This window comes from Ambystoma mexicanum, chromosome 2p (genome assembly GCF_040938575.1).
Source record: "Ambystoma mexicanum isolate Mex_15411 chromosome 2p, UKY_AmexF1_1, whole genome shotgun sequence".
In the NCBI taxonomy this organism is placed as follows: Eukaryota; Metazoa; Chordata; class Amphibia; order Caudata; family Ambystomatidae; genus Ambystoma; species Ambystoma mexicanum.
In genome coordinates, this window is record NC_090923.1 from 446,671,449 (window position 1) to 446,685,279 (window position 13,831).

At 47.6% G+C, this 13,831-nt stretch overlaps 1 protein-coding gene across 6 annotated transcripts in view; it reads right to left on the reverse strand.

Moving 5' to 3' along the window:
- The window catches only part of UBA3 (ubiquitin like modifier activating enzyme 3), a 1,318,404-nt gene that overhangs the window by 175,252 nt on the left and 1,129,321 nt on the right, over window positions 1-13,831 (reverse strand). For all 6 annotated transcript variants that reach the window (XM_069643803.1, XM_069643802.1, XM_069643804.1 and 3 more), the window contains 2 exons: window positions 1,330-1,393; window positions 1,183-1,237 (listed from right to left, as the gene is read on the reverse strand). In XM_069643803.1, the coding sequence (XP_069499904.1) occupies window positions 1,183-1,237; window positions 1,330-1,393 (119 nt within the window). The remainder of the gene's footprint in view (window positions 1-1,182; window positions 1,238-1,329; window positions 1,394-13,831) is intronic.

A 13,831-nucleotide genomic window follows, 5' to 3' on the forward strand; every position in this document is an offset into this window, starting at 1 on the left:
CAAGACCATCTTTCTACACCTGTGCAGTATCCAGATTACTGCACAGCCTCAGCATGCAGGATACTACACGTGTGCTGTGTTACCATACACAATTCCCTCATGTCAAGAGAAATTGGCCACTTATTTGTGGGGGGTAATCAAGTTAAAACAAATGTAGCTATGTCTAATTAGGTTTGTTTTCTTTGATCACCTGAATACCGGGACTGCTTGTTTGCCTTTTAGCCTAATTGTAGTGTTATTTGCCACACAATTGATAGCAAATGGCCTTTCCTGTGAATCTTTCATAATAAAACAATTTCACTGAGAAACAAAGAATTTCTTCCAACAAGATCTCCTAAAACGTTCTCAATGTATCTCAAAAAGATTCACCCCAATCGTAGCATCATACTTGCACCTGAGTAACTGTCCTCATCTCCTAGATTTTCAATGTACTCAAAACATTGGTGATCGTCACATCTTCAACCTGAAGAGGGGTTAACCTCCCCTGGCTCCCAGAGGATAGCTGTAGTAAGCTTCAAAAGCACTGCAGTCTAGCTACAAATAAAAGTAATAAATCACCTGCACTAGCTCCATTAATGCTCAGTTTGTCACAAGCAATCCTCTGTACTGCATGCTAGAAACACAAGCACAGGGAAGCTGTGCACGACAGCTTTTCTGACACAAGCACCCATCCCTGGCATAGAATCCCCTCCAGCATTAGATCCAATTAGTCTCTCGGGCACTTCTGACAAACCAACAAGATGTCTTTGAATAAAGCCGTTCCCCTGATAATGACAAAGGCACTCCTATCCAAACTGCTGTGCCAATGCTTGGTCAGAAAGCCAAGCAATGCTTTATCAGGTAAAAGAGGCATTTAACACCCAATTTATGAGATCTATAGAGCCCTGCAACTACTTGCTGCTACATATGCGACTTGGGGCTGCTAAAGGGATAGGTAATACTGATCTTTGCTGCTGCATCAACATGGACCAAAATAATCTGCCACTTGTCCTGGTGTTCTGGGAGACAACTGTTCAAATGCTGGAGGTTAGAGTTCAGTATTGGGATTGTGGTCTGAACTCTACCAATAAAAAAAAACAACTAACATTAGAAAGGTAATCTCCATTTGCTGAAGATTTAAAACAAGTCTATTCCACAGATTGCACAAATGACACCTTTTCATCGACCTTGAACTGTCAATACCTTTCAGCGTTTTTGAAAGATTTGGCCTGGTTCTTTCTTCAATGGAAGCCACAGTCTGTAGAAAAAAAAAACATTTTGGTTAAATTGTAGTTGAAGCTGTGCATGCATTCAAAATATATACATTTGTTTTGCAAAAACATTACTCACAGGCAAATATAATGTTTTATTCTTTCCTTCCAAAGTTGCTGTGATTGCTGGAGACTTCATTTGGCTGAAAAACACAAACCAAAAGGCTGTCAAGCAAGAAAGCAATTTGTAGTTAGCTACTAAAAAAAAATCACCAATCGCTTCAAACCGCAAATGCAAAACTCATCAAAACAATGACTGTAAAAATCAATTATGGAACACTAGGGCATCAACTTCAAAAGTATGTCTAGCATGAAATCTCAAATCAATCCCATTTCCCTCTACCAAAAATGCAATGATTATTTCAGCATATCCCACCTTAATGAAAAGATGTACAAAATTTATTTTGTGCAATATTAATCAATTTACAAGGCATGAATATGAAATTGAAACTTCTGAAGAAAGCTGAAGGGAAACCCTTTCCTCCACAGTATCAGATAATACACTCCTATTGTCATCCAAATTTCCCTGAGGTCCCTTGCTTGTATCCTTATGGTACTGAAGGTGTGGGGGAAGAGCCAACACCAAAGTAGTAACCTGACTCAGACAGTAGTACTAGTTCTTGTTGGTGGTAGGGTATTTTAAAATAGTGGCTGCATGATTTGACGACATTTTGGCTCACAAGAACCCTTTTTCTTTCATAAGGCGCTTCAAATGGAGTTTTGTTTTTAAATCCAGTAACCAGGCAACAGTACATTGTTGGATTTGGGTGTTAGGGTGGAGACAGTGCATGACTACGTATGGCTATTCTCTGAAAAAGAGCTTTGACAAGGAGCTCACAAGAGACTGGGTGTGGGCTGGACTGTGAGATTCTTTTGCAATCCACATCACCAGAGTTTGTCCAGGAAGATGTATACAAAAGTTGTGTGGCAGCCATCTAGGATTGGTTGTCCGTGAAATTTTTCAAAAGTGCATTAGTGTGTGTTAAAATGGATTTCTAAAATCAGCTCTGGTGGGCAGATTTTAGGAGTCCCCCCCACCCCCTAGTTATGGTGAACAGGGAGTCTCAGAGTAGCTAAAACCAAATCAATGTAGAGTGGAGATCGGGTCAAGGCTTTGTCTCAGGAGAGTGTGAGCGTGGTTAGGGGCTCTCAATGAGTACACAGATAACCACAAAATAATTCAGCCTATACAGTCAGTTATAAAAGTACAGTTATTTGTTTAGGCCTTTCGAACACACTGAAAAGTGAAACTAGCAGGTAGTATCACACAATACGCTTTAATACAAATATATACAATCACCAGTATGTTCATTCACAACACATCAAATAACTAACCATGTAACACAGGTAAGTAATGCAGCAGTAGTTCAAATGATGAGAACCAGTCACAAGTTCAATTCCCTATACGTTAGAAGTCAGAAAAATAGAAGAATATAGAAGTAAAAAAAATTTAAAAAATATAAGTCAAATCTCACTGTTTTTGCTTTGTTCTAAAATGTCAAATCTTGCTGTTTTTGCTTTGTTCTAAAGAGTCAAATCTTGCTGTTTTTGCTTTGTTCTAAAAAGTCAAATCTTGCTGTTACTGCTTTGTGCTAGAAAGTAAAATCTTGCTGCCCATTGCAAACTTATCTGTATTTTGCTTGTATACTGTTTCTTCTCTGTAACTTGCCAGCCCAGTGACCTCACCGCTCTTGTCCAACACCTACCTGCTTTAGACACCCCCCCTCCCCCCAAGTATCTCCATCCTCTTCTCGCTTCAACCTCAATGCCGCTTTCTGTTTCTCCTATCTTTCTCAACTGCTTCTCCATTTACTATCCTTCCCTTCTCATTAAGTCTGGTAGGAAGAAGTTCAAAAAGGATATCTTGGCCTCTAACCTTGGTCCTCCTATCGCCGACACCTACTCCAATGCTTCCGCCAGAAAGACCCTCACTGACCTCTTTGTCGTTCCTTCGCCAGATCTATGGACTCCTCATATGGTCTCTGTGCTCTGCCCTCTCTCCTCCTCTCCCATTAATGATGGCACTCGCTGGGAAATTCTCATGGCTTCCTTCGACTCCTCTAAAGTGATCATTAATGTCTACCTAAATGGCACCGTCATGGTCCAAGGCCCTCAGGCCAATCTCCTCCTCTTTGATAGGCGCTTCCCTCGCCTCATCAATTTCCTCTCATCTCCTGATGTCCCCTCCTCTCCCCCACTTGGCTACCTTGCCCTCTGTCTCCTCCTCCGCCTCCTCCTAGGGCTCTTTCTCCTCCACAGGGCGTACCTCTGATCTGTACCCCTCCCCGGAAGGTCTTTAAGGCTGGCAACCGTCTTCATATTGCCTACTCCTCTTTTGAATGCCTTGTCTGTAGGCTTTCTCTCTCGCCTACCCATTCTCTTACTGTGGGTGTGGGTACCATCTACCGGCCTCCTGGTCAAATCACCACATTTCTCTGTGAGTGGGCAGAACTCTCCTCCTCCCTCCTGGCCTCTACCACTCAATTCCTCCTCCTCTGTGACCTAAATAAAAATTTAGACTCTCCTTGCTCCTCCTCTGTACTCTTCCGTGACCTCTGCGACTCCCTCTTCCTGTCCATCCTCCCCTCTGGCCCGACTCACTCTGCAGGGCACACACTCGATGTCTTGATCTCCTCTGACCTCACCCTCTCCATGCCTCTGACCACTCCTCTCTCCTGGAGCGATCACTCCCTCCTCTCATCTCTCCCTTTCTTCCCCCCCCCCCCCAAGCCAAGCCTACCCCAACACTGCCACCTACCTTCTCGGACATCCGGCCCATGAAGCGTGTGTTAGTTGAGGCTTTTGCTGCCACTTTCTCTCCCCCCCTCCACCTTTGGCTGTCTCATCCTGACACAGCCCTGTTTCTGTTCTACTCTTCAATTTCTGATACGCTCAATGCTCTTGCCCCTGTCATGAGGATCCGTTTGAAGTTCAAAGCCAAGTGCAATTCCTGGTATGACTCTGACCTAGCTACACTTAAACCTAAGTGTAGGGCAGCTGAGAGGAAATTGAGGACTTCCTGTTCATCCTCTGACAAACTGGCCTGTCGCCTGCTACAAAGGCAATACCGACTCTCTGTCCTCACCAAGAAGAGAGTCCACATTCAAGCTCGTGTCTCTGCGGCATCTAACAACTCGGCCAAACTCTTTAAAATCTGCAAGGAGCTGGCCAACCCTGCTGCAGTCTCTACCCCTCCTGTTGCCTCCCAGGCTCTTTGCAATTCCCTTGCCTCTCACTTAATTTAAAAAACCCAGGACATCCTGTCCACCGTCTCCACCCAGACCCCTCCTCTCCCCTCCCCATCTGTGCTTGCCGACCCTCCTTTAGCCACCCCCGCACCATTCTTCTCGTCCTTTCCTCTTTTCTCCCCCGACGAGGTTGCTAGACAAGTCCGATCTATGAAAGCCTCGTCAAAACAGGTTCATCCCTATTCCTCTAAAACCATCAAGGACCACATTGACACCCTCGCTCCGGCCCTTGCTGATTTTTGCAACAACTCCTTTGCCTCGGGATCCTTCCCCTCCCTTCTGAAGCACCCCTTTGTGCATCCTCTTCTCAAGAAACCCACAGCTGATCCTTCTTGTCCAGCTAACTATCGCCCAATTTCCATTACTCCCTTTCTTGGCAAACTCCTGGAAAAGTTGGCCATCTCTCAGCTTAACCTTCATTCCAATTCTGTTGGCTGTCTTCATGACCACCAGTCTGGCTTCAGAGCTGCCAGAAGCACTGAAACTGCTCTCCTGAACATCCATGAAGATCTGCTCTCGAACCTAGATTCTAACATTCCATCTGTCCTCATCCTCCTCAATCGCTCTTCTGCCTTCGACACAGTCAACCATACCATCCTGCTCAATCATCTCCGTGAAAACCTGGGTATCACTGATCCTTTCATCTATCCTCCTCTATCCTCACTTGCAGGTACAAGTGGATCTAGGTCACCTGGCCTAAGCCCCGCCCACCTGGTGCCTTCCTGCCTGCCACTCTTTTTCACCATTTAGCAAGCCCCGCCCAACTGGTGTCTTCCTACTTGCCGCTCTTTTTCACCACTTAGCAAGCCCAGCCCACCTGGTGCCTTCCTGCTTGCCGCTTTGTTTCCCTACTTAAGGAGCCCTCCAGCTTCTTTTCCTTTGCAGATGGGGAACAGGTGCAAGTGGATCTAGGTCACCTGGCCTAAGCTCCGCCCACCTGGTGCCTTCCTGCCTGACGCTCTTTTTCACCACTTAGCAAGCCCCGCCCAACTGGTGCCTTCCTGCTTGCTGCTCTTTTTCACAACTTAGCAAGCCCCGCCCACCTGGTGCCTTCCTGCTTGCCACTCTTTTTCACCACTTAGCAAGCCCCGCCCACCTGGTGCCTTTCTTCCCCATCACCGTCTTGTGGCCAATGCTGGATTTGACTTTTATGGACTTCATTCATTCACGGTGCGTCACTCTTTCTCAACTCTCATGCTGGACTCCCTTTGCATCTTGTACTCATGGTGGCCCTGAATCATGCTGTTCCCATCTTCATCTTGTATCCTGGCTTGCAACATTGTGTGTTACTACTGACTTCTGCAATTGTATTCACTCTCCACTCTTGCTTCTCCACTCTTTTTGACTGCTTACTCTGTTCTCTCTTCCTTTCCCTTCTCCCTTTTCCTATCTCCTCCCCTTACTTTCTTCTATGCACTTACTCTATCAGAATTGTCCCTGGACTAAATATGATAGCAACCTCGTCGGTTTACTCCACCCTCCAATTACTGTTTTTTTCCTCCCCACAACCCCTCCAGCACTATTTGAAATGTCGTCAGGCCTAGTATGATATTTGCTTGTTTTGTTCCTCCCCTCCCTTTCTGCACCCCTCTCTCTCACCTTTTGTTTTTCTCCGGCTCTACCAGAAATGTCGTCAGGCCTAGTACGGTAGTCGCCTGTGTTTCCATTTCCTTCCCACTCTCCCCCTCCCTTCCTTATCTATGTCTTAGCTCTTGCACTATCTGAAATGTCGTCAGGCCGAGTACGATAGTTAATTTCACATCCTTACTGTTCATGGCCTGTAAGAATGTGGTTGCATTTTCCCTTGTTCCCTCCCTTGCCTTGAAGCGCTTTGAAACAATGTGTGTAGGCGCTATATAAACAAACAATCATATTATATCTACCGGTGGTGTTCCCCATAGGTCAAACCTCTCGGCCTGGCTTTTCAACCAATAACTGGCAACTCTCGCCCACTGATTTGCCACTTTCTGCTCAAATTTCCAGTGCTACACGGACAACTAATTTTCAGGCTGCCCTCTGCCACCTCCTCTCCCTCTCTCATCTCCGATTGCCTAACTGCCATTCAAGATTGGTGTGCCGCCAATGATCTTTGTCTGAATGCCAGCAAGACGGAGATCCTCCTCATCGGCACACCTTCACCACCCTTTCCCCTCACTCTCTGGCCAGCCTCCCTTGGCCCTCCTCCTACCCCACCTGCAAGCCTAAGAACCTCGGGGTCATCTTTGACTCCAACCTTTCCTTCTCTGCCCACATCTCTGAGGTCTCTAAAAAGTCAAATTTCCAACTTCACCCCCTCAGAGGCACTCTGCCTTTCCTCTCCTTACCCTAGAAGCTCATGGTATCCCAAACTCTGGTTCTCTCTGGCTTGGACTATTGTAAAAGTCTCTTTCTAAATCTACCTGCCTCTACTCTCTGCCCTCTGCAACTAATCCAGAACAGGACTGCAAGACTTGTCCTTGGCCTCAAGCCCTGGGATTGTATCTCCAGCTCTGAAATCTCTCCATTGGCTCCCAGTGGATGCAAGGATTAAATTCAAAACCCTCTGCATTGTCCACAAGGCTTTCCGAGGCCTGGGTCCAAAATACCTTCAGCTATCCCTCCGCAAATATTTCCCCCCTCGAGCTCTTCACTCCTCTACCTCCAACTCCCTCAGGGTCAGTCATTTTTCAAAGAAACGAGCTGGGGTAGATCTCGGTCTTCGGCTGGGGCCTCCCTCTGGAACAGCCTCCCTGCCACTCTAAAACTTGGAGGACCATCTCTGGTTCCGGACGCACCTCGAGACCTTCCTCTTTTCTTCTGCCTACGCTCCCCCTCTCCCCTGCTGATCTGTTCTCTCTTGGCACTGTGCACCTGGCCACCCTATGTCCTCCAGGCCAAGGTACCTGCTCACCCTGCCACCCTCCCGCACTGCCTCCGAGCCACCCATTGCACTGGGGTCTGTATCTGTACCCATACAGCCCCCCCCCCTTTTTTCTTCCTGCACTTATCAGACCTACTCTGTCTGCTGCCTTAAACCTAGCACTTGCAAACTGCTGGCTGCACTAAAACTGTTTGTTGCCTTTATTATTTATGTATTGTTATTTATCTATTTCTCCTCTGCTTTGCACTTTCCACTTCTCCCCCTTCCATGCACTTTTCCCCCTCCCTCTCTCCCATGTACTTGCGCGTTCTCAATGTCACTGGGCCTAGTAAGATTGCTGTTCTGTTCTCCCCTCCCTTGCCGCGCTCTGAAACACTTGTGTACGAGCGCAATAGTAATAAAATATCAATATCAACCCTAGGATTTTCCCAGGGATCACAATGGGCAGACTGGGGGCTGCTGGGAGCGCGGTTTTACAGCCTTTGATCCAGTGAGAGGTGCCCAGGGGTTACAGGTTTCAGGATTCTTCCTGTCGGCTGCAACGGCAAGATGCGATTCACGTCGAAGAAATGCAGATTCCAATGATGCAGAGGAGGAAGGTGGGTTCCAGAGATTATCACTGTTTGCAGGCAATGGCAGGCATTCTTCCAGCTACGGTCACAGAAGCTGCGCCAGGACAGTTCCCTTGAAGATAGGGAGCTAGAATTTCGACACAAGGTGATTTGTGGCACAAGCCAGCAACAACCAAAGTTCTGGTCTTGAACACGGAACAGCAAAGGCTTTGCCAAGGTAGCCCACAAAGGGAGCTGGTCAGTTCACAAGGCAGTCCAGGGACACTTCTGAAGGCTCTGAGGGGCTGGATACTCAAGAAGGCTTCGAGACTAGTTGGTCCAACTAGTTCTGGGGCTAAAGCACCAAAAAGGGTCTTCCGAGTTGAGGCAAATAAGCAGAGATTCACTTGGCCAGTCACTGGAGAGTTTGCTGGTCCACTGCAGAAGACGTCCTCGGGTCATAAACAGGTTGCTTTTCTTCCAAGGATTCTTGGCTCCATAGAGCCATAGATCTGAAGAATGGATGCACGAGTCCAAGCCCACCAATGGTAAGGATCAGCACCATTCAAACAGGCAGTAGTTGTCCAATGAGTGACACCTTTCTGACCCGAGAAGGCCAACTACAATATGGCCAAAGAACAAGTGAAAACCTCATGGCACACCATTTTTAGGGCATCTGCCACATTTAGTATTAGTAACCATATGTGGTAAATGCGAATGTGTACACCAAAAAATAATACAACAGTAAAAATGTAACTGCTGACACTAGCTTGTCTTTTGGTACATATAAAAGTAACCAAACATCCTGTGTCAAAGCTAGGCTGATACAAAAGGTATCCTCATTGCACTGCAAGGTGCTTGTAAGTAATGTAAAAATATAAGAATTGCAAAAGAAAAACAAAGTTTCCCAGCACTGAGTCTGAAGGACTAGTCCGTTCCCCAATAACAGATGAGGAAAAGGCAAGGTTCGCTTCAAAAAGTAAGGACAGAATCAAAAACGGAGCAAAAAGAATGGGGGTCCACAGATAATTATGGAGGTAAAGATGCAAAAAGAAAATCTTTCCCAACAGTGTGACAAATAGCCAGGTGTAATCTTGTCTGGTGCGCTTTCCCTCAATCGGCAGAAGCAGCTGAATCTGTTCTCCTGAAGACTGTGTTCATCCATCTTCTAGAGCACAACTATACGTCTTAAACCCAGAATCTGAGCACTGATCTTTTGTTTGAGCGGCTGTAGCAGGACCCTGGAGCTGTCCTCCAAGTGTGGAGACCTCCAAAGGCTTGCCCTGCTGCATATTCTTCTAACAATGACCTGTCAACCTTTGTAAGGGTAATTACTTCTCTAGCACCGATCTAAAGTCAATGAGGCATCATAGAGATGCCATTTCCTTGCCTGCGCTTCTTTAGGGGGCCCAACAGACTTTAGCTGGGCTCATTGGTCTATTCTAGCAGACTAGTTTAATTTGCAGACCTTGCACGTCTGGATGAAATTGCAAACCTTTGTTTCTCCGGCAAGGACACCACACTGCAAGCTCCACAACAGCATGCTTAAGGCCTCATCTTTTTGTTGACCCTTCAACTTAGAAGTCCCGTATTATTGCATGAAGTGGTAGTTCATTCCTCCAGAGATGCAAGGCTCATGCTAACCCCTGCCCATCTGGCAAACAACATCTCCTGCTACTGCTCCTAAGGCTACCACTGCAGGTTCCAAACATGTGCTGTTTGAAGCGGACCTCTTGGGATAGATCATCTATTGGGATACCCCTGCACACCTTTGGGCTTCAGTTCCAGGTTGGTGGCAGCAGGACTTTAGTTTTGGCTTTATCAAGACAAATGAAGCCTACATCACCCAACAAGGACGCTGAGATCAAGCAACAACATCCGCTTGGAGCCAAAACCCTAGAACAAAAAAAAAAAAGGAAGATCTTTTTCTCATCTCGCACCAAAAACTTGGAACGACTTACCAAAGAACATGCATAACACAAGAAACCACATACTATTCACAAAACTCCTCAAATCCTGGCTCTTCACCTCATAGGTATTCTTCAACTAGAAGAATACCTACAAGGCCATATACACAGCTGAAACGATGGTGAAGAAACCGATCCCGAATCCCCTCTAAGACATCGTCCATAAACAGAATCCAAGGAAGGCGACCTACGGCATACCAATTTACCAACTGAGTGATAGATATGATAGGATGATACCATGGATTAAACACAGCTAGATCGGGATGGAAGGACAAGGACGATTTATCAATAGCACCTTGGCCTACAAGTTACACACAAACACCAATAGACCAGCAACGGAAATAGATAGCGAGGGAGTAGGCGACTGCTGATCTACAGCACCAACACCAGCAAGGCAGGGGGACTAGACATACCCCGTCCCATTCCACTAAGTTCAAATACAGCAAAGCTGGGAACGTGCCACACAATCGCTCATAACAATTAGATGGACAAGAAAGAAAAGTGGAAATTATGCTTACCTACAGGACAACTGGATACATAGAAGAAGATCTGTACAAACTAGGATATATAACCCACTAACCCTATGCTCAAATCTCTACATACCTAACTCGCCTGAAAATCCACACAACCATCTTCTCGCTCAGCAAACCACACACACTTTACCACACTGCAAAAACAAACACATAAACCGCACCAAAAGCACACGAGGTCTCGCATCGGTCCGATATTCACACCAAAGCTCAGCACAAAGTGAAAACCGTAATGAAGCCGCCAACAGCACACCACTTCTCTCACTTTCCTACTCCGTCTTCACCCGACTAAACAAACCAATTTCTTCTTTGCTGATCCGCCCGAGTGCCTGGGGACCAATTCCATTGGTGACAGTGCGCAATTTAACTACATTGGAAGCTTAATGTGTCTTTCTTAGCCCTTCGAGCATCAGTGCATTTTTGTAAATCCTGCGCCCTGCTTCTTGTAGTTTAAGACTCACTTGGTTCAAGGCAACCACAAGGTACCTTTAAAATGGCTATTATGACCACATGGACTCTTTGTAAGCACACAATGGCCACCTCCATATTGGTTTAAATTAGTATTTAAGTTTCTAAGCTCGCCCTCACACTTCCCATGTGGGAAGTTTTGGCTAAGTGGTAGTCGTACTGACCCACCAGAATGGTTGGTCATCTGCCCCTCTACCCCCCAGCCTCCTATAAGCAATCAGTTTGCTGGCCTGAAGACAGCCCCTTTTTGCAGTGGTATTCAGGATCTGCCCAGTCCCTGATTCTCTCCCTTTGCTCCCTGTTCTGCTGCTTGGAGGAAGCTGCTCTGCCCACCTAATTAAGAATAATTTTCATCCGATACCCATAGTTTGAAGCCTTTACTTGACCATACTGGCTGAGTACAGTGGCTTGGGCAAATCCCGGTTTGAGTTGTTTTGCCTCTAGAGGTTTTCTCTGGGGTTCCTGGAGTGTCATGCTGTCTCCAGCCCTCCAGACTGGAACTGTTGTCAGGGTCGTTTACCACAGCCACACAAGTCCGCTTGACTCTGGCCCACGTACAGAATGGAGTTGAGGCCTCAACATAGAACAAAATCTTCAGTTTAGGGCATCTGTGGCTCCCCCCCCATTCGTCCACCCACCCTCCAACCCCACCCCCAACTGTTATCCCCATCCTGGGACTGTTTGCTGCTGAGCTGCGTTAAGATTGATTTCTAGAATCTGGTCTGGTGGACAGATTTCAGGAGACCACCCTTGTTATAATGAACAGGGACCTCTCACATGTTAGCCAAAACCTACACAAGGTATCAGTGAAGCGAATTGTGTGGGGGGGGGGGTTAAGGGCCTTCTGAGTCCATCCACACCGAATGGGACAATAATTCAATGTAGAGAGTCAAGTATAAAATACAGTTATTGTAGACCGTCTGAGAAGACGGAAAAATGAACATCATGTAGCATTATCACACCCCTCTATGATACAAATATATACAGTCACCATAGGCTCAAATATACATCAGATTACTTAATCAGCAATGCAGGTCAGTAGTTTAGATGCAATAAATGATGCGAACCAGATCACAAGAAACTGTCCTAACTTAAACCCTAAGATGAATGGGACCTTGTGGCCAAAAGTGTCAGGAGCCACAATTTCTCTTAGCTAAATTATGTTTCTGTAGGTAAGATTCAAAGGGCTCGTGCTGGTGATATTTTAAAATACTAAAAGAGGGGGCATGGCTTGGAGCGCTTGCTGCAAGCATGGCTTTGTGAAAGCTCCTGGCCGAGCCCATCGTCTGAGCTAATATTCACATTTTGGAGGCCCTGTTAAAGCCTGAAACTCCCTGTATGGGGGCTAGGAAGAGTCGCTGTGCGCCCCACCTGTGGTCCGGGTGCTCCAACTAGCACCAGGGGCCTGATAACGCTGACGGCACCTGCTCCGCCACTGGCAGCGGCAGAGGAAAGATGGCAGGCGTCGAGCCCTGGAGATCTTTGCCCCGCGGGAAGAGGCGGAGTCATGATCGCACCTGCAGCCCAGCCGCCTGATGTCGCATGGACGAATGCAGCGCAGCCCGAAACTAGGGACCCAACCATCTGCACGACACCCGCACCATGATGTTTATAATGCCATGAGAACCATCAGCGGAACCCCAGCACCTGAGGAGGAGCCTGCTCGCATGTCCCGCCAGGGAGCCTCAGCCGGTGTTCGGAGGAGCGCGGCCACAGCAAGGCATGAGACTCCTGGCATCCAGACACCTGTGGATCGGAGCAGTAAGGAGCCGGGCGGACGCACAATCAGCGGGTACCAGCAAGAGGGGAGGCAAATCCCCGCTACACATAACCCGCCGGCCAGCAAGGGCGTCAGCAATCCTGTGAGTACTACGGCAACCCGACAGCGAGAGCTCTCAAACAAACCAGTCCCCGGGTCCACGCAGGGACACAACGGCTCTTGGGCCACCCAGTGGCCAATCGCCCAGCGCACACTCAAGAGAGCCAGCGCAACCGCCTGCAGTAAAATAAGCAAACGCTCCGTTTGGAGCAGAGGGGGAGAACAGGAGACAGCCTCTAGCAGTCCAGTAATCAGGAGCTGGAGCACGCTCGGTGCTTACTCCTTGCAACAACCAAGCACCTCATCCAGTCACTTGCCAGCAGCAGGCCTTGAGACCCCCTATACCGTAGCAAGACCATTGGGAGCCATCCCTACAGTGGATAAGGAGCACACGCCCCCACAGCCTGCTGGGAACCACGGTTTGAACGGGATACACAGCCACAGAAGGCACCCCAGCGCAGCACCCACCTGCATAAGCCCTCATCTGCACACACAGCACAAAAGCTCCAACTATCCCTTACTGGAGCTCTCATACCATCAAGCGTAGCTCCACCAGCATGCCAAAAGGGGAAAGAAGAAGCACCCGACCACCTGCAAGTGAGTAGGCTGGATGCACTGAGGGAAAAAGGAGTGAAACCAACAAGATACCTGGACTGGAAGGGGGCAGAAGTCCTGTGCAGCGTCAAGGGGCATATATCAGTGGGGAGCACCAGGGACGGGGGTGCCTCCCCCCACCACCACCACCACAAGCATCCGTCAAACTTTCCGCAATACGAAGCCATGGCGAAGAGTGGGAAAGCAACAAAACAAACTGACATTGCAGCCCTAATGAACAATCCCTCAAGAGAAAATGAAGAAAAATGATCAAACTCAAGGGGTCTCTGCCGAAGTGGCCACCATCCCTGAGGTGTCTGACTCAGTCCAATCGCCGAGGAAATCAGACCTCAAAGAACTGCTGCCAGCCATAACAAAAGAGATCCAGAAAGGAACCGAAGAGGTCAAGAAGAAGATCTCAGCGCTGGACAAAAGGGTGGAAGAGGTAGAAAAACGCACTGGAGACATGGAAAACAACTTGTGTGATAATGCCTTAGAGCTGGAAAAGGGCTTGGACTGCATCACAGCTTAGGAAGCAAGATGC